Below are 20,000 nucleotides of genomic sequence, written 5' to 3'. Positions count from 1 at the left end.
CCCCACCATGTGGACCATCGTCTGCCACGGTTTGTGAGCACTGATAGGGCTCGCTATCAGGCTTCGGCGGCGGCAGCAGCAGCAGCAACGCAAAACAATTGCAAATTCGTCATAAGAGGCAGGCGTGTCCCGGTTGGTGGAAAAGAGGGTTATCACCGACGCAGTTTAGCGAGATAAGCACTACGGTGATGGCATCATTGCTGCGGCTGTTCTGCTCGAAGCACTGCGTCCTTCGAAGCAGTTGATAGAGGGCACGACAACGTCTTGAAGGTGATGCGTGACCTTACGCAGAGAAAGAGGATATTTCTGCTTCCCTTGGCGAAGGCATTAATATGCCACTGATGGTTCATTCAGCTGCCGGTACTACCTACGGTACGGTGTGTACGTGACCGGTGGCACATGTTGCTTCGGCACACCTGCGCCGCGTTGCATCATTGGCGCTGCCCGGGAGAGAGGGGGGCTGTATCTTAACGGATTGGACATCGTCTTGAGCACAAGAGCCATTGGCCTCTTGTCACGTTTTATCGACATGGTTAGACGAAGTTTTTGGTATCACTGGTAAGGTTTCTCCTTCCCTTCTTACCAGTCACATTTTTTGACGCATGCGCCGCTACCCCATCCTGTGTTGGATGTAGGTCACAGCAACAACGTGGTGGTGCTGCACCGGCCACGGAAGCATTTGTGTGTTACAGCATGGAACCATCAATCGGGCGGTGGGGCGCTTAGTGTCATCTGAAACAAACGTCTGGTACAAGATAGGTCACGAGACGGTGTCATGAGTCTCTGTGGTCTCTTTTGTGTTCGTACAAGTGTTCGGTAGACACTATGTTCCCATTCCCGTAAGGTCAGTAACTGCATGTCGCATGGCTGTGGGTAGCACCACATTAAGACCATGGGCACCGTCCGTCCGTCGCAATGAATTCAATTGAATTAACACTACTCTTGCACGATCACACGATCGCGACATCTTTGTTGCAGACAATCGTTATGCTGCTTCCGTTATTCCTACTATTTCGCTTCCAACATTCGTTTAGATCATGATCAAACTGCTTCACTGTGTGCCGGGGCCGGTTAATAAGAAAGGTAAACGAGGATTCCGTTGGTGATAATTGATCGTCATCGGTGTCACGAGAACAACGGGTATGATGCTAGGCTGCTCGCGGAAGTTGGAAATAGGAATATGCCCCCTTGACACAGTGGCACACGCAAGGCACAAACTTCGCTTCGAACTGACGTAACTTCGCCAGTTATCTTAATTGACTTAAATGGTTTTGCAACACAAGCATTGCCTAGCCTACGGACGTTTTTGCAGTGGTAAACGTTGATCTCACTTTCACTTAGAGCATTAGAGAGACTGGCGGAGACTGCTTAACTTATCCCTCAGTCAATCCAACTACAATGGTAGACAGCGGACGATCCCTTTGGCGATCATTTGCATTCACATTTTCCCCACGCTAAATTGCCAGACCAAGGTCAACCCTTTGGCGACCGGCGCAACCGACAAAGCGTCCATCGCTCGCCTTCATTTGCATCAAATGGTGGCTTCCGGTTCGACGGCGCACCGCGGTCACGGTTCTCGAATGCACCACAGACTTCTCTCCTGCTGGAGTAACTACTTGCGATCAATTTAGCGAGTTCATCTCGCAGCTCCCTGACGCACTGACGTGCAGCGCAGTTTAATCCCTCGCCTCTCCGCGTACCGGTGATCAACTATCTGCGCGTTAATCCACAGATCGGTGTACCGTGTGGTTTGCGCACGCATTTGTAGACGTGGCGCAAAGTCTGCCGCGCCCACCTCGAGTTCCAAGGTTCTCTCTCTTCTCTCTCGCTGTTCCGTTTGCATTTCCTCTTCCTACTTCTCGTGGCAATTGCGATGCGCAAATAATACCGCACGAATATGATGTCAACGGCATCTTCTCGGAGTACTTTTACACCCTCCGCACCTGGTATCCATTCCATGCCCCGACACGCCTGCCAACGGCCCTCGTGGTGTGGATAGAATGATGGAGTCTGTAGAGCCAGCCAAGTTCTCGTTCTCCATTCGCTATTTTTAGCGAAATGATCGCCATCCGCAACCTCATCTTGGTTCTTTGCACCAGAAACCGGTCCCGGGATGGGTGGGCTGGGAAAGGATTGGAGTTGAAGGTGGCCACAAAACGTGTGTGTGCGTGCTTGCAAGCGTGTTTACGGTTTTCTCGCTTGGCCACCGCTTTTCCAACGGCGCGGGCATTAGCACCACTAACCGCTGGTGGTAGCCCACGACGGAGGAAAGCCCAATCTAGCATTGGAATCCGATTTCGTTTTGCGTCAGCAACCGGGCGCCACCCCTCGTGCACGGCGAATCATGTTTCAAGCGGTTCAATAGCGCGCCCTACCCTATACTTAGCTCAATTCAAAGGTAGTCACTTGGTCCATTATGCAACGGAAGCCAAAAATAGTTTCTCGCTCTCACTCACTGGCGAGTGGCGTCGGAAAACCCCTCCCGTGGCGACAAGTCATTCCGGCATTCCGATCGTTAGTAGACGATCGTCGCCGTCGTCGTCTGTCAAGCGCCGTGCACAGTGCTCGAATGCAACGCAGTGTTTACGTGTATTATTTATCTCGGTCAGTCTAAATTTGGATTTGGCCCTCATGCTGGTGGGATGCTGAGCTGAAAAGGAAGGGGAAAATGGGGGATGATCACGCATACGACGATCGCGTGCGCGCTAACTGCACACAAGCATACCGCTGCACGTAGGAAGGCCATTCTCGTGAGCCGTGCCGGCCAAGAACCTGAAAGAGAATGGATTTTTGGAGGCGCGTGGCATTTCCACCAAGACGCCATCGGCCGCATTGCCACAAATTGTTGCCTGGATCGCAGTTTTTTTGTGGCGGAAATGGCAGACACCTCATTCTGCTCGAGCAAGCGTGCTACCGGCAACAAGGTTAAGTTATTGCCCCCCTCCCGGGCAGACACAAGGCGCACTTCTCTACGGCCACGACTACAGTGTGTACGGCGGTGGTTTTAATTACGGATTTTTCGTTTGTTTTTTTTTTTGCTCCTCCCGCTCTTTTGAAACGCAACCGAGCGTAACAAGAACGCATAAAGCAGGCGCCACGTATGAGAAACGGTGGGACAACCCCTACCCCCTCAATGACTCAAGCGAACGATCGCGCACATCGCATCAAACGATCACGATGCATTATTGAACAATCTGTGCTTGCGCGCGCGCCCGTCGTGTACGCAACCCAAAACAACATTCCACGTAACTTGTTTTGATCTCGCGATCTCGTCGCACACGATCTCACGTTGTCGCACGAGATAGGGCGCTTCAGCTAGTCAGCTAGATGTTTGCTGGGGGTTTACCTTGAGCGCTGACCGATCCAGGGGAACCGGAGTGATGCCGTTGCTGTTGCTGCTTGCTCTTCGGGATCGGATTGTTGAGCGGATTCTCCAGCGTACCGTACGGGAACTTCTCGTAGTCCCGGTACATCGGTCCCCGGAACGACGAGTACTGGATGCTGTCACTCATGTAGTAGATATCCATTTTGTGCTGTTGTTGGCTGTGTTGGTGGTTTGCGTCCTTTTTCTCGTTTGTCTTTCAGTCCTTGAAGAGAGGCCCCCTTGGTGTTTTTTTACGGTCTTTGTTAAGCCTCTTGCCTTTTAACACGGCATTAGACGATGATGATGACGATGATGGTCAATCTTAAAAGCGTGTAGTAGTATACCGCGTGCTTTGGCCGTCGTGATGTCCTTCACTGGTAGGCCTTCAACGCTGTTCTTTTTTGTTAAAGGACGCCGGAACCGGATCGTTAATGACTGAACTGGCACAGTAAACTAAAACTCGAACATTTGATTGGCTTCTTCGCGTGTTTCTGTTTCCTTCTTGCCTGCGCGCTATGGTTTCCACTTATGCTCCGTAGTGCTGTGCCAGTGAGTACTAGACCATTTGGCGGGCTTTTGCCTTTGCCTGGGGTGCCTTGATGGTCAACACCCGTAATGCTATCGCGCTTCCGTTCACGCGCGTACACAGAGTTTAACAGAGAAATTGTGTCTGGGACCTCGCCACTGCTTGTCTACTGTTGGTGACACTTTCACTATGCTCGATCGCACGCACTCTCTAGGAAGTATGAATTGTTTATGCTTGTTCTCCGTTCCTCACCAAAACACACGGCAACGTATTAACGTTAAAGGTTTCAAATTGAAGGACGTTCATAAACACTTGAAACACAACAAAATGAGCTGCATCTGGAGGGGGTTTTAGTCGATACGACGCAAATCACACGATGGGTCGCTAGCTGCTGCTGCTGCTGATGCGTTCGTCCGTTAAGCGCTGTCTGAACTGCGGCGCGTCATCGAGCGTACCCACGGATATAGCCAAACAAGACAAACACACACCCTCTCACACGTTTCGCGGCCGTCCGTCGGTCGGTCCCTCGGTTCGGTCAATGGACGACGCACCGCGCCGCCGTGTGTAAAGAAGGTGGTGCTGGTCTCTCAACGGGCTACCACACTACCATAAAACGGTTTGTGCGTTGTTTTTTTTGTACGTGGTACACCACACGTAGACAATGTCGTCGCTATTGGTCTCATCTCGCGCACGCTCGCTCGCTCGCTTGAAGATGGACGGTTGTGTCGGTGGCCACGGTATGTGCGCAGCAGATACGCATAAGCCAGTGGTGGTCAACCTACCTAGCTTCACTTTCCAGCGAACTTCGAATTCCTTCAAACAATTCCGGAATTCCTTGTGAAGCACATCACGAGCTCTCTGAACAGATTGAAAAGGCCCTCGGTATTTAATTAATATTACCGAAACATTAAAAAAAAAACGGCAACCAGCTATTTGTCATAGGAAAATTAAAAACGAAATTTGAAATTAGAATTTTGAAGACAGCCCATGATATTGCTTTAATCCAACATCCAAGCAGGTGCCTTCAAACTTCGATGATGTTATGGATCATAAAAAGTATCAATTGACACAACTTTAGTAAGATTTCATCTAAAACGTATTTGTTAAAATTAATGTTGTCTCACGGTTTTCCATGGAAAACGCATGAAATTTGGCCTGCAACATACCTACAGCTCTGGCCACCACTGGCGTAGAAGAACGAGGCGAGGACTGCCGAGAGTGAAACCGACTCCGGAGTTCCACGAGATGTGTGTGTGTGTGTGCGTGTCTACTATAGATGTTGCGTTTGGTTTTGGTTTCCGAAACGCTCCACGCGAAAGGGTTGTACACTCTCGCTTCTTACAAACGGCCGGCGGTTGGGGGTTGGCCATTCAACAAAACGCGTGCGTTGGCCAACGACCATTCGTACGTGTGTTTGTGGTTTTTACTGGATTTGTACTCTGGAGTAGAGAGAATGAGAGACGGAGCATTAGCACATGCGAGAGAAAATTCCAGCGGAGAACGACTCCCGCCGATGTGGAGACGCCTTGTAAATGCAACCGCGATCCTCGTGCTGCAAGGAAAATAGCGAGTAACGCAACAAAACCCTCTGCTTCTCTTAGTAGATGCAAAAGAGAAGGGGAAAGACATGTAAACACTTAAAAATAGTATGTGGCTTTTCGGTGAGGATCTATTTGCGGAACTGCAGTCAAAAGGACTGTTTGTTTTTGGTCTCATAATGGCCGATTTGTCACAATGTGTTAAAAGAGGCTTAAAATGGCGTTTCGCAAATCCTTATCGCTTTCCTAGTGACTAATCGATACGGCAGATGAATAGGCGGTAGACAAGAACGACTAGGGTGAAAGGTGATCGTTGTTTGCTGGAGATCTTTTCCTTTTTATAATGGACCAAAGACGCCACTGTAGACAAGAGAAGAAAGGAACGACCGTTGATTACGCATTTTTGCTGGAACGGCTTTTTGATAATGCGTCGATGGGAACGGTTGGTTGAATTTATGGAAAATTTCAATTTCTTTTGATTTCTTCCTTTATCAACGACCAAACTGGCCGCCGGTTCGCAGGGGGGTCGCAATGATGCCCTGTTTACCGAAGTTTCGTTTACTAGCTTCTTTACTTAACACAGTCTTATCAACGCAGTGCGGTGCGGCGCGTCGCGATTACTGAGTAGGAGGCACTGCGGTTCTAATCTTCATCATAAGCGTTTTCCAATATGTGCATTCAACGCATGATAAGCCGCAGAGCGAAGCGGTGAATTTGTGATTCCAGCGATGATAGACTCCGTAGTTACCGACAGGTACAATCGAGAAAGCTGTTTGGTTTAATGGTCCTTCCTCGTGCTCTATTAATCATCCAACGATCTTCGAAGCGTATTTTACCAATTGCTACGTTTCCAATTGGAAACCCCTTTTCGCCTAGTGGTTATCAAAAACACGTGTGTAATTGTATTTGACGTCTTTAAAGGTTTTCGATAAGAAAACGTCTCTTATCGACGCGAAGCAAGCGTAAATTGCACTGCCTTCAGTGTTCTGTATTGTTGCAATCGACGTTGAACCGGTATGGGTTCAAAGATTGGCTTTGTGCTGCATATTCCCATTCCACGATCAATCAGTAATCAATCATTGAATCACAGGCCGATAAGAGGACGAAACCTACATGGTTCCAGTATCGGTCATATGCCCATCCAGGTTGAGTCAATAGTATGTGCAAACTGCGCTGTGCATTCGCTTTCTTCTAGGGTCTTCTGTGGTATCATGAGACACATCGACGTGACTGATTGTCGACCGTTTTTGTTGCTTATCGATGCTTTCTTAGCTAAAGTTCGATTAGATCATCCCTGCACTTTTTTGTTTCAATCGTACCACAATCGTGGATGTACTTTAATCTTTTAATTGCCTTCATTGCCTGTTGGAACTGTTGTCTGTCTATCGTAAATTCGGCTGTAAACTTATCAAACGTGCAAAACGTGTCGTTCTTCGATAAGCAGAGCATTTCTTGTAGCGACATGCTGCCTCTTGCTTTGCATTGAAAACACATAATTTTCCTTGGTATCTAGAACAGTTGGATTTGAAGGTAAAAAACGCTGTTCTCTACCTTCCGTAGTATTATATGGATTTTTGAAGGTTTTCCCGCTAGCAGGTACAACCCGTACACCACACGAGCATTAGTCCGTACAATGCTACCAACAACCATGGGCCAGTATAAGACGTAATTGTTCGCAAGTTCAGTGTTTCGCTTCAAGGATTTTCGCGGCGTTGCTTTGGTAGAAGTATAACCAGGAGGATGTTGACTGTTGCTTTGCTTATCACCGGCATACCAATGGCGACTAACTTGCCTCGTTACAACCTCTAGTCTCATTTGTCACTACACACACCCATACCGCCCGGCGGAACTGCGTAGTTCTTTCTTGACCGCAGCGGATGGTTATCGATGGGGCGAGATAAATGCCCCACAGAAAGGGGGGATTGTATCCGAAATACGACTCGTTTTGTTTACCCGTAGTTAGTGCGTCGATTTCTAATCAAATCGACCTTGTTGATCGTAGTTACTGGATTAGGGAACTTCCTGGAAGAACTTGGAAATACGTTTTAGAAGACTATTTTTAGGTTGAAGGGCTCTCAACTATCGCTCTAGTCGGAAGTTTATCTTGCAGCTGTAGGTTTATTGCACTTCTTTTGCTAATATTGACTTACCGCGCTTGGTGTAGACACATCGTAACATGTTTGATAAAATCGTCTAGTTTCCAAGCAGTTGCCCCCATACCAGGGAATCACCAGAAGGGTGATTGCATGGCAATAGTGCTGCATCTGGGTTATCGTCACTGGGATGACGATATCACTGCAGTAGCCACTCTACTTATGACAAAAAGATAGTCGGACTAGCTGGCCTTATCAACATGTCAAACACTTCAAGTTAAATATGGAACACTTGCAGTGGAAAGACACACCTCTTCGGATATTCGCTTCTAAGAACTTGAGCGAAGGGATCTCGGTTACGACTTGCCAATCCTTATTAGACTAATAAGGCTTATAGGGATCATAGGTATCTGGAGTTTCAATCATGTGTTTTTGTTACTTGAAACACACATTGAGAATATTCCGGATAACGTTTGGAGTGGCATAATGTCCATAAAATGTCCATATAATGTCCATTATCTTCTCAACCCGGAATCGTTTCAGGTTTGTTTGATTTCAAGACTACAACACAACGCTTCGTTGGACATCACGAGATGTATTCAAAAACAACAAACCTGGCTTGCAGCTAGCGAGACCGCAGTCAGATAACGATACTTTGTTCGACCCTGACCGTTGGTATTGCATTACCTAGTGCTAGCAACTGGGATTGCGCGGGATTAATATTGTTAGATAATTCGTTCGTTCGTTCGTGCTACGAGTTCAACCACCATGCAATCCACCCGGTAACGGTGTGGTGTGTTACGAACTCGTTGTAATATGTCGTTTGGTTAGGTTAAAGGCACCATAACTCAACCATTCTGCTCGTAATAGAGAGAGAGAGATAAATTAATTTATTTTATTTTTGAAATCAACGTGTGCCAACGATTATTCCTGATTAATTGATTCCACCTTTCCAACTCGGCCATACTAGGCCTCTTATGAACAGAAGGCGGTATTATTCGATACGACTGGTTGGGTTTCATGTTTCCGGTTGTGGTGTGCGGTCACACAATACGACCGGCGGCGTGGTCGATCGTTTCGGTTGAACTGTTGCATTGGCATTCAGTTTCTTCGTGCCTTTTTACAATAACACACTTCATAATGCAACTTCATTTCTTATGACGATCGTTCTCGTTCTTAGGAAAATCTTGGCGGTAACTCACGGACCGTGATGCTGGCCACCATCTCGCCTGCTAGTATACATCGAGATGAAACGCTTGCCACCCTACGCTACGCTTGCCAGGCACGCAGCATCGTGAACCGTGTGAAGGTGAACGAAGATCCGAACGATCGGCTGATCCGTGAGCTGCTGGCCAAAATCGAACGTCTACAGGTCCAGCAGCAAAACTACGAGCGCCAGAGGCGCCTCTCGGAAGCGAATCTTCTGCAGCCACGCAAGATCATCATCGAAACATCGGTCGACGATGGCAAGGTCGAGGCATTGCGCCAACAGTTGGCCGAAACGGAGCAAGAACTGGCCAAAGCTCAGCGTTCCTGGCGCGAACGGCTCCAGGAAGCGGAAGATGTGCGCCGGACGGAGATGAAATTACTTAAACGCAAAGGACTGGCCCTGGAACTGTCGGCTGAACAGAAGGAACCTTGTCTGGTGAACTTGGCAGCCGATCCGATGCTTTCGGGTACACTGCTGTATCTGATTCCTGCCGGTACGGTGCGCATCGGTCGTCCTTCATCGCTGTCGTCGCCGGATATTATGCTCGAGGGTCCACTAGTATCGCCGAATCATTGGTAAGTCATTGTGAGGGACAAGCATGGTTCGCTGAGTTCAGTTAATCATTAAGATGTACGCTTTCATGTTGCAGCACTATTGAGAACGCACATGGAAAGTTATTCCTGATGCCGGAAAGCCATACCGAGTATGAAACGTTCGTGAACGGGGAACTGGTACAGGAACGACGTCAGCTGTTCCACGGCGATCGCCTCGTGATCGGCGGATCCCATTATTTCCGCGTCTCGAACCCACTGTGCCCGAACAAATCAAACCAACAGGTTGGTGATGCGCCGCTTCTAAGAGAAGTTGTCCCTTTATTTCTAACATCCACGAAATCGAATTTTTGCAGATGATTGACTTCCAGCTGGCCCACCAGGAGATACTAAACGAACAGGAGAATCGCTTGCGACGCGAACTGGACGCCGAGAAGCAGGCAGCCATCGCCCAGATCGAGGCGGAACGTATTGCCAACGAGCAGCTGTACGAGGAACGATTGGCGACGCTCGAGCTGGAAAAGTTCAAATACGAATGTCGCCAGCAAATACTCGAATCGGAACAAGAGGCAGCAGTAGCGCCCCCGCGTGATGCCCGAGAATCGCTAGCCGGAAGTGACCTATCCTTCCCCGACTCTTCGAATTTGGCCGATGAGATCCGACGCATAATGGAACATACGAGCGAGGAAAGCCTAGCACACATTCAGATGATGGTTAAGGAGGCAGGCCAACGGTGCCGTGCAGTGGGATTGGATTACGAGTTTAAGCAGCAACAGGTCTGGCAGGAGGAAGGTATGTTCCGGGCCATCATTCACATTGTCGATCGCACGAACGGGCGCGTAGCCGAGTGGTACCCGGCACGGCTCGAGTACTGGCTGACTGTTGTGCGCGATCGGGACGAACTGACGGCCGGCAATATGTTCGACCAGTTCGAGCTGCATTGGACCGGTCCGGGGACGGATTCTGCAGCGAACGATTCACTTCATTCGCTCCTGCACGAACCGCAGCGCTCGAGCCGCATTTCATTGAACTTTAACTCGGTAAAGGACGCCATACTGGCGGCCGGTCGAAACAGTTTGCTCTCCAGCACCGCTCTCACCGGCAGCTCTCCGGGAGCTGCGTCACCAAATACGCAATCCACAAAGACCTCCCAGCCCGGTCTCTTAAGATCCTTACTCACACCGCGTGGCTCATTGACGAGTCCTGCTGGAGCAGCTGGTGGTGGTAGTGCCCGTAAAGCCCTGTTCATGGATACGAACGAGAACGAAGAAAACATTCCCACCAACAATCGGCAGCAATCTTCAAGCGCCAGTAAAGCGTCGCATCGGTTCAAAGTGAAAACGGGCAACTATTTGGGAAACATTGAGGTCGCTTTGCTGAAACTACAGAAACATCTGGAACGCCATCAGGGTGAGCAAGGGTCGGCAGATCAGGCGGAACCGGATTCCAATAAAGTGCTCGCCTCACGAATGCTTTCCACGATGGATGATTTGCAGCGATCATTTCAAAACCTTCGTTCGATCTTCACCGAATGCAACCTGCAGGAAGCAACTCAGGCTGCGATCGAGGAGGAGTTGCGCGATGGACGGCCGTTGAAATCGGTAAAATTTTTGCTCGATTAACGGACACACTAAAACTCGACGAATGATCGGTGGATTATGATCGCCTTGACTCGACTTGAGCGTTGATGTACTGTAATGTAATGCTTGCCATTCGGCTCGTGAATGTATTATGACTAAGATAGTTTTTGAAATTCGTTTTTTTTTACCAAATCTTTACACCGACAATGTATAACTCAAGCTTTCGTTACACACTGTTTCTGTAGCATAATAACAATAAATGGTTGAAATCGGACACTAACACGAGGCTATCAGATTGTAATTTGAGTAAGGATACCAACGATCTTCAATGTATTCAACTTTATTCACTTTAATTTGAATTCTTTAGCTGACTCTACGTGTAAGCACCACGAGCTACACAGACAGTAGGACACCGTGGAAACCAGCCACACCGTAGAGCGGCCCGGTAACTACTCGCAAACTCTGAACAGTAACGTGTCAAGGTGTGACCATTGCTTTTGCCCGATAAATATTCTAAGAAACCATCAGCAGGGCCAGCAAAGGACGTGCAGAGAGCGTTAAGTGGTATTCTTTGAACTACTAAAAACAGTGATAAGTTAGCCCTTCATCACCACATATGGTGCCGGAGGTGAGTCGCCAAAAAAAATTCACTTTGGCCACCAGTATTCGAGTAGTTTGGCAGAGAAATTCATCCTCTTTAATACTTTCGACTAGGAACAACACTACCTCCGTACGCCGTGTCCGTGTTAACGGAATAGCAGATTGAAGAAGAAGGAGAGGATGCCTATACGAATGCCCTGTTACCTACTTCTATCGCTCTCTGAATGAAGGGTAGCTGAGGCATGCGAAAGAACTAATAGATCACAGCTTGGATACAGGTTGCAAGGTTTGTTCCGTGGAATGATATTTTGCTGTCGCGATTTTTTTGGTCCGAGATGCGTATATCGCTTAACTATTTAGAGTCCCTTTTTACAATTCATCTCTTGGTAAGGTTGTCCTCTCACAGGGACAATGGTAAGCTTCTTCCGGTTGCTCGATCTTCTCCATTCCAGGCTGCACCTGAATCGGACTGACGATGTATTTGGCGTACTCCTAAAAAGAGAAAAGAGACAACATTTCAAAATGGAATTCATAACCGGTGGAGGAAGAACCCTTACCTTGAACAGCAGTGCATGATAGCAGTAGATGTCCAGCGGGAGCAGATTGGCGTTAATGAACGCGTTCGCATTGTCCCGGATCTCCTGCGCTTTCTCGTCGTTTTCGCGAGCCCACTCCACCTGCTGCAGCAGATTGGACAGATCCGCCTCGAATGGTATGTAATGGCGCATCGGAACCAGTTTCCGGTAGAAGTGCTCGTAGTAAAACGAATCCTGCTTCATCACAACCGAACTGCCGGCCAGCAGGTACGGTAATCGGTAGGCGGCCACTGTGCCATCCACGTTCACCTGATACCGATAGTCGAAGAAATCATGCATCGAAATGTGTGCCACTCGGGGCCCAAACTCGCTCTCCTCATCGCGGAAGAAGAAAAAATTCGTCAACGAAGCGTTAAGCAGGTCCGGATGACGGCGTGCGAGCCGTACCAGTTCCAACCGCTCGCGACGTGCATCTCGGCCTCGCCAAAACGCCTTCCGGTGTTTGTCCGGCCATGGAATGCCACGTTTCTGGATCGATAGCATATCCAGCATCACGCGGCCCATGTTTTCCAGCGTGGACTCGGTGATATCGTACGTTGGCATCACGATATCGAAGGTATCGTCACTGCCACACCAGGAGAAGATTGGATATGGTCCCGTGGTCCGGCTTGGGCCACCCTTCTTCACCAGCGGCCAGTCGCCCAGATTTACGAATAGCTCCATATCGGGCAGCGAGAACTTGCGTGCCAGCGACAACAGTATGGTGTCCATGAATTTGCTAAATCCCGTATGTTGCCCATAGCAACGCCGGTGTACGTCGTTCCGCAGGATTACGTAGTTACAGTGTGATATGCTCCCCGGTTTGTCGTACTGTTGGATCATACGGGTTCGCAGACTGGAGAAATTGATCGCCCTGAACGGGATCAAATCCATATCGATCTGCGGATCGCCGGGAGGGCAACCGACCGATTCTAGCCACTCGTCGGCGGAACCCTGTGGACAGTAGCACTGCTCGGTGTAGAGGGGACCGGCGATTGCGAATGGGGATCCGTTCAGATGAGCCCCATTATGGCGAACGTGGATGGTGACGTCAGTGCATGATTCGGCCAGCCGGTAGCGTAGGATGGAGGAACCATCGTGCCGATCGATCTGATTTAATCGATAACGACAAGATCCGAACCGAGATTGTCCGATAATGTGTACGTCATATTTTTGTGATTCATTAATTCTACCGAAAAGAAAGACGAAATTAGGTCAAGGACGTTGTGGCACCACAGCGCTGCCTCACACCGTTCCTAGCATCCTTACTTTAGATTATCCGCATCACGCGGTTCGATGAAAAAGTAGCGTGCAGGCAGAGTGGCACGATCCGGTATTTCCACCCCCGGACCCCAGACGCGGGTATTCTGGGGATCCAGAGGAACCCGGTTCGCGCTGTTCGATGATCCGCTCGTGGTGGTCGTCACGGTAACAACCTCGCTCAGCAAAACCAGCAGCACCGTTGCTAGCAACAAGAAGATTTGTTGCTGCATCTCGAGTGCTGCGATTTCGTTCGATAACGCACGATAACCCCGCGTAAATTACAAAACGATTAAACACTTTTACTACCGAGACGATTCGACCGTGACCGTGACTTCGTAAAACGAGTTGCGGAAAGCGGTTGTTTGTAAACATTTCGATTCGGTGAGAAAAACGGCTCACGCGACTGCCGTGAGCGTGAGAAGTGAATGATTTTTGAATTGCGCAAAAAGGATAACCGCAGATGCAGCAACGGATCAAATCATCCTTGATCGTTACAACGTTGCAGGTTTTGAGGCGTGAACGGCGAATCCGACGAAAATGACGAAAGAAGTAGTACAGAAATTTACGCAGAGCAGCGATTATCGGCTCGTTTTACAGCGGCTGAAAGCGGATTTCGAACGAAAATACAATGAACACATACCGGCCAAGGATGCGTGCCATACAGAATACGAGTACCTGCGCATCCTTGGGTCTGGCGCCTTCGGAGTCGTGGTAATCGCTTGATGGTTTATCTCTTCGTAGGTTAATAATGCTCCATGTTATTCATTTGCAGAAGCTCGTCAAACGTAAGACCAACGATGATTTCTTTGCTATGAAGATCCTCTCGAAAGACAGGATAATGCACCAGAAACAACTGCAGCATACGGTCAATGAGAAGCGCATTTTGCAGAGCGTACACTTTCCTTTTGTGGTACGGTTGGAAACGTGCTTCAAGGATAATTCCTACATCTATCTCGTGATGCCGTTTGTGAATGGGGGCGAAATGTTTACCGTGCTGCGAAGTTGCCACAAATTCAATGAGCCACAAGCGATCTTCTACGGAGCACAGGTGGCACTGGCTCTGGAATATTTGCATTCCTGCGGGCTGATCTATCGGGATTTGAAGCCAGAAAATCTGCTGCTCGACTACCGTGGGTACGTGAAGATGACCGATTTTGGATTTTGTAAGGTAGATGGATTCAGGATGCACCAGACGGAACAATCATTAGTAAAAAGTACATTATTCTTACAGCAAGTGAAGGAACGTACCTGGACGCTGTGTGGTACCCCTGAATATTTGGCTCCGGAAATAATCCAGGCGAAAGGGTACGGTAAAAGTGTCGACTGGTGGTCGTACGGGGTGCTATTGTATGAGATGTCCGCCGGATACTCACCGTTCTACGTTCAGAGCACCAACCAGATGGCTATGTTCGAGCGTATCTGCAAAGAAAAGTACAAATTTCCGAAGCATTTTCATTCCGATCTAAGTCACCTGATTCAGAACCTACTGCAGACAGATTTATCTCGCCGGTATGGTAATCTACGCAACGGAACCGACGACATTAAGCAACACCGATGGTTCAAGGGCGTCAACTGGTATGCGCTACTGAACCGGGAACTGGTCGCACCTTACGTACCGAAACTGGAAGGACCCGGAGATGCTTCGCTTTTCGATTTCCACGATGAAGTAGGCTTGAAGATTGCCTCGCGGTGTGAGTACGCCAAAGAGTTTGCCGATTTTTAGCTTTAATGCTGAAAGCAACTGGCCGTGGCTGTTACTTTTTAATTTATTCAGCATTTAATGCCATGCTTAATCCGCCTATCCTTCTCATTGGGCCTGCCCTGAGGGTGTGTTGGCTAATGCTAGCAAGATATGAGATAATATAAACTACCTAAGCAACAAGAAGTGTAGGGATTTTAAAACTGTGGCACTTTCAGGCTGATGGAACGACCAAAGCGAGATGTAATTCGCACGAGCGCAGTATCCGACTGGTCTGTGTTTTGCATTGCTTTCGACATGCTCTTCAGCTTTTGCGTTTTTTTCACGTTCGATGATCCCGATTGGTTTTTGGCGGGTCTCTGAATGCTATCATATCGGCTCAAGCGTTGATGAATGTCCCTTCCTGGTTTAGTATTTTTACGCTGGTGTTCTTCCAACTTCATCGTTACCAAGGAAACCGAATGCGAAGACATCATGCCATCTTGCTGGAATGGTGGTCCACCATTAGTATCCTCATCGCAACGGGATGGGGAATTTGGTGGCGCCGCCGTTGTAGAGGTGTAAACCGCCTGCGCCATTAGACGACCATCGTTACCGGAAAACTCGGGATGATTCTCGAGGATGTGTTGGGACTACAGTGTAGATTTAAAAACGTTAACCAGCATCTACCACCACCATCAGTATACATTTCTTACCACATCCTCCTCATCGTGGAACGATTCGAAGCAGATCGCACAAAACGGCTTGCGGTGCATTTTCATGTGTGTAATCATACTGAGCCGGGTTTGAATGAAATACCCGCACGTAAAGCAGAAAAACTTTGGGTTGCGTCCCTTGCAACAGAACAAATTCTTCGTCGTAAAATGCTTCATGAAACTCTGCGAACGAAAAGCCAGAAAACAGAGAGTAGACGGACGTTCTCTACCAAGATTTCCCCATTTACTCACGTAATTTGTTTCCGTAGATTTGCCGGGTGTATCAGTCATCGTGGTCGGTTGCGGGTATTTGAGAGCTTCGTTTTCTGCTAAAGTCGTTCGCTCTTGCGCATTCAACTTGAGATTTGCGAAATGCTCCGGCTTCATCACTGGCGATCCAATATAGAAGGAGCTTCGACAGGAGTACTCGATGGAATACTTTTTGCGTGGATACCGGCAGCAACTCAAAAATGTAACGGGATTTGCAAACAAAAGTTCAGAGTTGGTCCTCTTCCCTTTCTTCTCCTTCCTTTTGTCCTTGGAGTCCTTTTGTTGCCAAATCCGCCGTTTGTTGCCGTTTACTACGAAAGTACCAAAAAAAATTGCCTCCATTTTCCTACAGGGTGATCCAGGGTAGTTTAAATCAGGTAGTTTTTTTTAGTGTTTAAGGATGTAAGCGAACATCCAAAATGAATTTGTCCTAATTGTATTTTACTCCAAATTTTAATTTTATTCATCAAAGCGAAAGAAATTCTCGATTTCTTTCTATTTCCGACCTTTTCGTAACTCGGTTCCAGTAACCTCGTAGAGATGGGCATTTATGAGTAGGTTACACCTTTGTAGGGTCGTTCCGTCTGGTGATTGGGCATCTGGGTGAATCCGGCGGTCCAGACGAAAACAGACCCGATTATTTTCTGGCCTAAAAACAGAAATCGCCACGCGATGAAGATAAATCGTACAAATAGTGGAGCATAAATAATTCAACCGAACAAGTACAACCTCGTGACCGGAGAGCGGAATCATCAGAAGTTACTGTTACTTGCAAATAGTGTGTAGATTGTATCATCATGAACCTGCACGAGCCGGTTGATCCAAACAAGGTAAAGGATTATTAAGGATTTATGAGTGTGCCGAAGCTGAATCTAACGTTCTTCGCTTGTTTTTCCAGCCCCTCGATGAGCTGACCCCGGAAGAAAAGATGAGGTACGCATTTTTTGGGCTAGAGTGGTATCGTGCATTTGGATAGAAATCAAACTTTGCTCAGACTCACTCAGGCCAACCCCACCTCCCCCGAAATATGAGTGTGTTTATCGATCGTTATTATCGCTGCGGGACGACGATGGTGACGAGATCTGTTACCGCTACGTGACCCACACAAACCATGCGCTATCTTACTCGACACTGGACAAAGCCAAACACATCAACTTCAAACCTAATCTCTTTTCCAGACTCGAGCACATAAAGATGTACGAGAAGCATAAGGGGCATGAGTCGATGCACATGGAGATGGTTGTGATACTGCTGGTCACGCTCATAATCGCCCAGATTCTGCTGGTAGAGTGGAAGAAGCGACACTATCGGTCCTATTCGGTGAGTTGCCAATGTTTGGCACCGCTAATTGGATTATGTTGGATTTGAATGGAATATTAACGTTCCCGCATTATCCTTCTCACCATTTCCAAAAGTTGATGACACTGCTTGCCCTATGGGTGATACCGTTCGTGTTAAGCCTGCGCAGCCAGTACTGGCGGTTCATCTTCTTTTGGCTCATCTTCAGCTGCATTACGGGGCTGGTGATGCGGAAGGCAGTACGCAAACCGGTCGCCGGTACTACTCCGCGGCTCGTGTACAAGTGGTTCTACTTCATCTACAAACTCAGCTATGGTCTCGGCATCATCGGTTACATCGTGATGATGTTCACGTTCTTCGGTGTGAACTTTATCTTCAACCAACCGCCACACACCTGGATGGACGTGGGGCTGTTGCTCGTATTCTACGGGCTGTACTATGGTGTGCTAGGACGCGACATTTCCGAGATTGCAGCCGACAAGATGGCCTGCCATATCGGGTACTACACACCGAAGGGTATCCCAACGAGGCACCTCGAGCGGAACGTGTGCGCCGTTTGCGGTAACCAGTTGCTGACAGATGTGAACGAAACGGGCGTGATCGAGAACACATACAAGCTGACCTGTGATCATGTGTTCCATGAGTTCTGCATCCGCGGTTGGTGCATCGTGGGGAAGAAGCAAACCTGTCCCTACTGCAAGGAGAAGGTCGACCTGAAGAAGATGTTCTGCAATCCGTACGTTTTCTGGGAGAGTCCCGTGAAAGTCCCGAGCATTGCTAATTGTACTCCCTTCCTTTTTCAGTTGGGAACGGCCGCACGTGCTGTACGGACAGCTGCTGGATTGGATTCGGTGGTTAGTTGCCTGGCAACCGCTCATACTGTTCATCGTTCAAGGTATCAACTGGTTGCTAGGTTTGGAATAGTGTTCAAACCGACGATACCTCGCCAAAAGGACACACGTATGTCTTTCGCTTGTATTTTATCTTCTGCGGGGAGTCATGGGAACCGAACGATAGGACAGGTTTCGTACTTTAGTCAGAGTGATTCGACCGCACGAGCACGATCTGTTTTCTACCAAAAATGAAAGAGATAGGGGGAGCGAGGGAGCAACCAAGAAACCTGCGTTCAAGAGCTCTGGAGTCGGTTTGCTTCGCTTGCCTAAATTCCCAGATCGAAGCATACTGTCGTGACTTCTTATTTATATCATCTACGTTACCGCCAATGAAACGAGATTTCCTACCCGTGAAAATGTCCCCCGGTGAGTTGGTATGTTAGTGTCTGAACGATTGCATGTGTTAAGTTGTAAGTTAGCATTCTTCGTGATTTTAAGTGCATCGTTTGAGTGTCTGCGTGTATGAATAAGCGACCTGCGATTTGTTCCTTCATCCTCCTTACTACTCTGATCGACGACTTTCCTAGCAATATGCATACCTAAATGGTAAAATACAAATTCCAAAAAGCAAGATATGTCATCTACTTCATTTGCATAAGTGAAAGGACACACGGCTTATACTGATTCCATATTTATTTCTTTTCACAATGAATATAGGTAGGCTCTTCAATCAAAATAATCCTCTATGTCGATGTTGGGATCAAGCAAATCATCTCCATACGGTGAAACGTCCAACTGATTCAGAATCAGGTTCTCGCACGTTTCCTCTAGCCCGGTTTCACCCACCAGCAGTGCCCCCTGGAGCTTCCCATCTACAAGCACAAACTTAATGTACTCAAGCCCCGGCGTCATGCGTAACAGAACCTCGTACTTGTCGTTCAATCCCTGACCATTGTAGCGCCCGAGCAGCACCACCTGATACCCGAAAAGCGTCGTCACGTGGTTAAACATTTCGAAGCAAAAGTCCTGATAAATCTGTTCGCCGGCGCGCTTCGCTGCCATACTTCGAGCGGCCATTGCACCCATCTGGCGCGCTTGCGTCCAAAGCCGCATCTGGAACCAGTGCGGTGCATGCTCCCAGCCGGCATAACAAACATCTCCCGCCGCATACACATCCTCCACCGTGGTCTCCATGTGCCAATCGACGAACAGCCCTCCATCGGGACCGAGTTTAAAGGGGCGATCACAAGGCCATCCAGCAGACGGTACAACGCCAGTAGCGGATACAACAAAATCACACTCAATCTCGGTACCATTGGTCAGATGTACATCCAGTCGAAACTTATGATCCTCGCTTCGCTCCACGACCGACGCTACTTCGACGGAGGGATGAATTTTTACATTCTTTTGGTTCTGCGTCGCCTTTCCTATATCGAAAGCTCGATGCCAATCCGGACCAAGAGCTGCACCACCACGTTTTCCTTGCTCACTTGACGCTGGGTCGTTGGCCTGTTCCGTGTAACGCATTCGCCGGTAGATTTGCTTCCCATCGCCGGCACCAGTATTCTGGGCGCTCAGCCGTTCCTGGAAGAATGTGGCCGCACCGGAATCAACGAACGTTGAGCTAATGTACGCATCCTTGATCACCCAGTGGATCTCCTCCATTCCGCCCATCTCGTACACTAGCTCCGAAGCGATACCACCATTCCCGACGACCACTAGCCGGTTTGCGGTGCTAATCCGTTTCTGCAGCTCCTCCACTGACTCCGTATCACGGATACCGATCACATGCCGACTACCGTGGGCTTTATCGATGATATTCGGCCGTGCACCGGTACAGAGGCATAGGTAGCGATACTTGATGCGCTTTCCGCCAGCGGTTTGAACGTACCGGTCAGCCGAAG

At 48.5% G+C, this 20,000-nt stretch overlaps 7 protein-coding genes across 8 annotated transcripts in view; 3 read left to right on the top strand and 4 right to left on the bottom strand.

The window, feature by feature from the left end:
- Positions 1 to 4,385, bottom strand: part of LOC125948403 (uncharacterized) — a 7,237-nt gene extending 2,852 nt beyond the window's left edge. Inside the window, exon 1 of one of the 2 annotated variants that reach the window (XM_049674390.1) lies at positions 3,347 to 4,385. In XM_049674390.1, coding sequence (XP_049530347.1) covers positions 3,347 to 3,527 — 181 coding nt within the window. In that variant the 5' untranslated portion in view covers positions 3,528 to 4,385. Of the gene's footprint in view, positions 3,326 to 3,346 lie in introns of those variants that run through there. The other variant, XM_049674391.1, reaches the window with a different exon arrangement.
- Positions 1 to 11,154, top strand: part of LOC125948392 (kinesin-like protein KIF14) — a 16,649-nt gene extending 5,495 nt beyond the window's left edge. Inside the window, exons 2-4 of the mRNA XM_049674375.1 lie at positions 8,702 to 9,306; positions 9,381 to 9,567; positions 9,639 to 11,154. Coding sequence (XP_049530332.1) covers positions 8,702 to 9,306; positions 9,381 to 9,567; positions 9,639 to 10,904 — 2,058 coding nt within the window. The 3' untranslated portion in view covers positions 10,905 to 11,154. The remainder of the gene's footprint in view (positions 1 to 8,701; positions 9,307 to 9,380; positions 9,568 to 9,638) is intronic.
- A 36-nt stretch (positions 11,155 to 11,190) lies between these two features.
- Positions 11,191 to 13,622, bottom strand: LOC125948394 (protein O-glucosyltransferase 2-like). The gene is made up of 3 exons (XM_049674377.1): positions 13,307 to 13,622; positions 12,020 to 13,226; positions 11,191 to 11,954 (listed from the first exon to the last, which is right to left on the bottom strand). The coding sequence occupies exons 1-3, from the start codon at positions 13,528 to 13,530 to the stop codon at positions 11,832 to 11,834; spliced, it is 1,554 nt and encodes a 517-aa protein (XP_049530334.1). The 5' UTR covers positions 13,531 to 13,622; the 3' UTR covers positions 11,191 to 11,831.
- A 215-nt stretch (positions 13,623 to 13,837) lies between these two features.
- On the top strand, positions 13,838 to 15,023 carry LOC125948400 (cAMP-dependent protein kinase catalytic subunit alpha-like). The gene is made up of 3 exons (XM_049674386.1): positions 13,838 to 14,011; positions 14,073 to 14,468; positions 14,532 to 15,023. Exons 1-3 carry the CDS (start codon positions 13,838 to 13,840, stop codon positions 15,021 to 15,023), a joined length of 1,062 nt encoding a protein of 353 aa, XP_049530343.1.
- An 81-nt stretch (positions 15,024 to 15,104) lies between these two features.
- On the bottom strand, positions 15,105 to 16,112 carry LOC125948402 (uncharacterized). Its single transcript, XM_049674389.1, has 3 exons — positions 15,947 to 16,112; positions 15,695 to 15,877; positions 15,105 to 15,631 (listed from the first exon to the last, which is right to left on the bottom strand). The coding sequence occupies exons 1-3, from the start codon at positions 16,079 to 16,081 to the stop codon at positions 15,197 to 15,199; spliced, it is 753 nt and encodes a 250-aa protein (XP_049530346.1). The 5' UTR covers positions 16,082 to 16,112; the 3' UTR covers positions 15,105 to 15,196.
- A 468-nt stretch (positions 16,113 to 16,580) lies between these two features.
- Positions 16,581 to 18,746, top strand: LOC125948401 (RING finger protein 121). Its single transcript, XM_049674388.1, has 5 exons — positions 16,581 to 16,794; positions 16,863 to 16,897; positions 17,143 to 17,284; positions 17,380 to 17,999; positions 18,067 to 18,746. Exons 1-5 carry the CDS (start codon positions 16,762 to 16,764, stop codon positions 18,185 to 18,187), a joined length of 951 nt encoding a protein of 316 aa, XP_049530345.1. The 5' UTR covers positions 16,581 to 16,761; the 3' UTR covers positions 18,188 to 18,746.
- Positions 18,747 to 18,777: 31 nt separating this feature from the next.
- The window catches only part of LOC125948398 (pyridine nucleotide-disulfide oxidoreductase domain-containing protein 1), a 1,632-nt gene continuing 409 nt past the window's right edge, over positions 18,778 to 20,000 (bottom strand). The window contains exon 1 of the mRNA XM_049674384.1: positions 18,778 to 20,000. This exon is cut by the window's right edge and continues 409 nt beyond it. Coding sequence (XP_049530341.1) covers positions 18,823 to 20,000 — 1,178 coding nt within the window. The 3' untranslated portion in view covers positions 18,778 to 18,822.

Source organism: Anopheles darlingi, chromosome 2 (assembly GCF_943734745.1).
Source record: "Anopheles darlingi chromosome 2, idAnoDarlMG_H_01, whole genome shotgun sequence".
Classification (NCBI taxonomy): Eukaryota; Metazoa; Arthropoda; class Insecta; order Diptera; family Culicidae; genus Anopheles; species Anopheles darlingi.
This window is presented reverse-complemented; position numbering and strand designations above follow the sequence as displayed.

Excerpts from the sequence above, each read along its gene's own strand:
- LOC125948394 (XM_049674377.1), bottom strand. The coding sequence starts at position 13,530 with ATGCAGCAACAAATCTTCTTGTTGCTAGCAACGGTGCTGCTGGTTTTG. Across the intron at positions 13,227-13,306 it reads CGTGATGCGGATAATCTAAA|AATTAATGAATCACAAAAAT; the intron begins GTAAGGATGCTA and ends TCTTTTCGGTAG. Across the intron at positions 11,955-12,019 it reads ATCATGCACTGCTGTTCAAG|GAGTACGCCAAATACATCGT; the intron begins GTAAGGGTTCTT and ends TTCTCTTTTTAG.
- LOC125948400 (XM_049674386.1), top strand. The coding sequence starts at position 13,838 with ATGACGAAAGAAGTAGTACAGAAATTTACGCAGAGCAGCGATTATCGG. Across the intron at positions 14,012-14,072 it reads CTGGCGCCTTCGGAGTCGTG|AAGCTCGTCAAACGTAAGAC; the intron begins GTAATCGCTTGA and ends ATTCATTTGCAG. Across the intron at positions 14,469-14,531 it reads CCGATTTTGGATTTTGTAAG|CAAGTGAAGGAACGTACCTG; the intron begins GTAGATGGATTC and ends TTATTCTTACAG.
- LOC125948402 (XM_049674389.1), bottom strand. The coding sequence starts at position 16,081 with ATGAAGCCGGAGCATTTCGCAAATCTCAAGTTGAATGCGCAAGAGCGA. Across the intron at positions 15,878-15,946 it reads AATCTACGGAAACAAATTAC|AGTTTCATGAAGCATTTTAC; the intron begins GTGAGTAAATGG and ends TTTCGTTCGCAG. Across the intron at positions 15,632-15,694 it reads TCCACGATGAGGAGGATGTG|TCCCAACACATCCTCGAGAA; the intron begins GTAAGAAATGTA and ends TCTACACTGTAG.
- LOC125948401 (XM_049674388.1), top strand. The coding sequence starts at position 16,762 with ATGAACCTGCACGAGCCGGTTGATCCAAACAAG. Across the intron at positions 16,795-16,862 it reads AGCCGGTTGATCCAAACAAG|CCCCTCGATGAGCTGACCCC; the intron begins GTAAAGGATTAT and ends TTGTTTTTCCAG. Across the intron at positions 18,000-18,066 it reads AAGAAGATGTTCTGCAATCC|TTGGGAACGGCCGCACGTGC; the intron begins GTACGTTTTCTG and ends TTCCTTTTTCAG.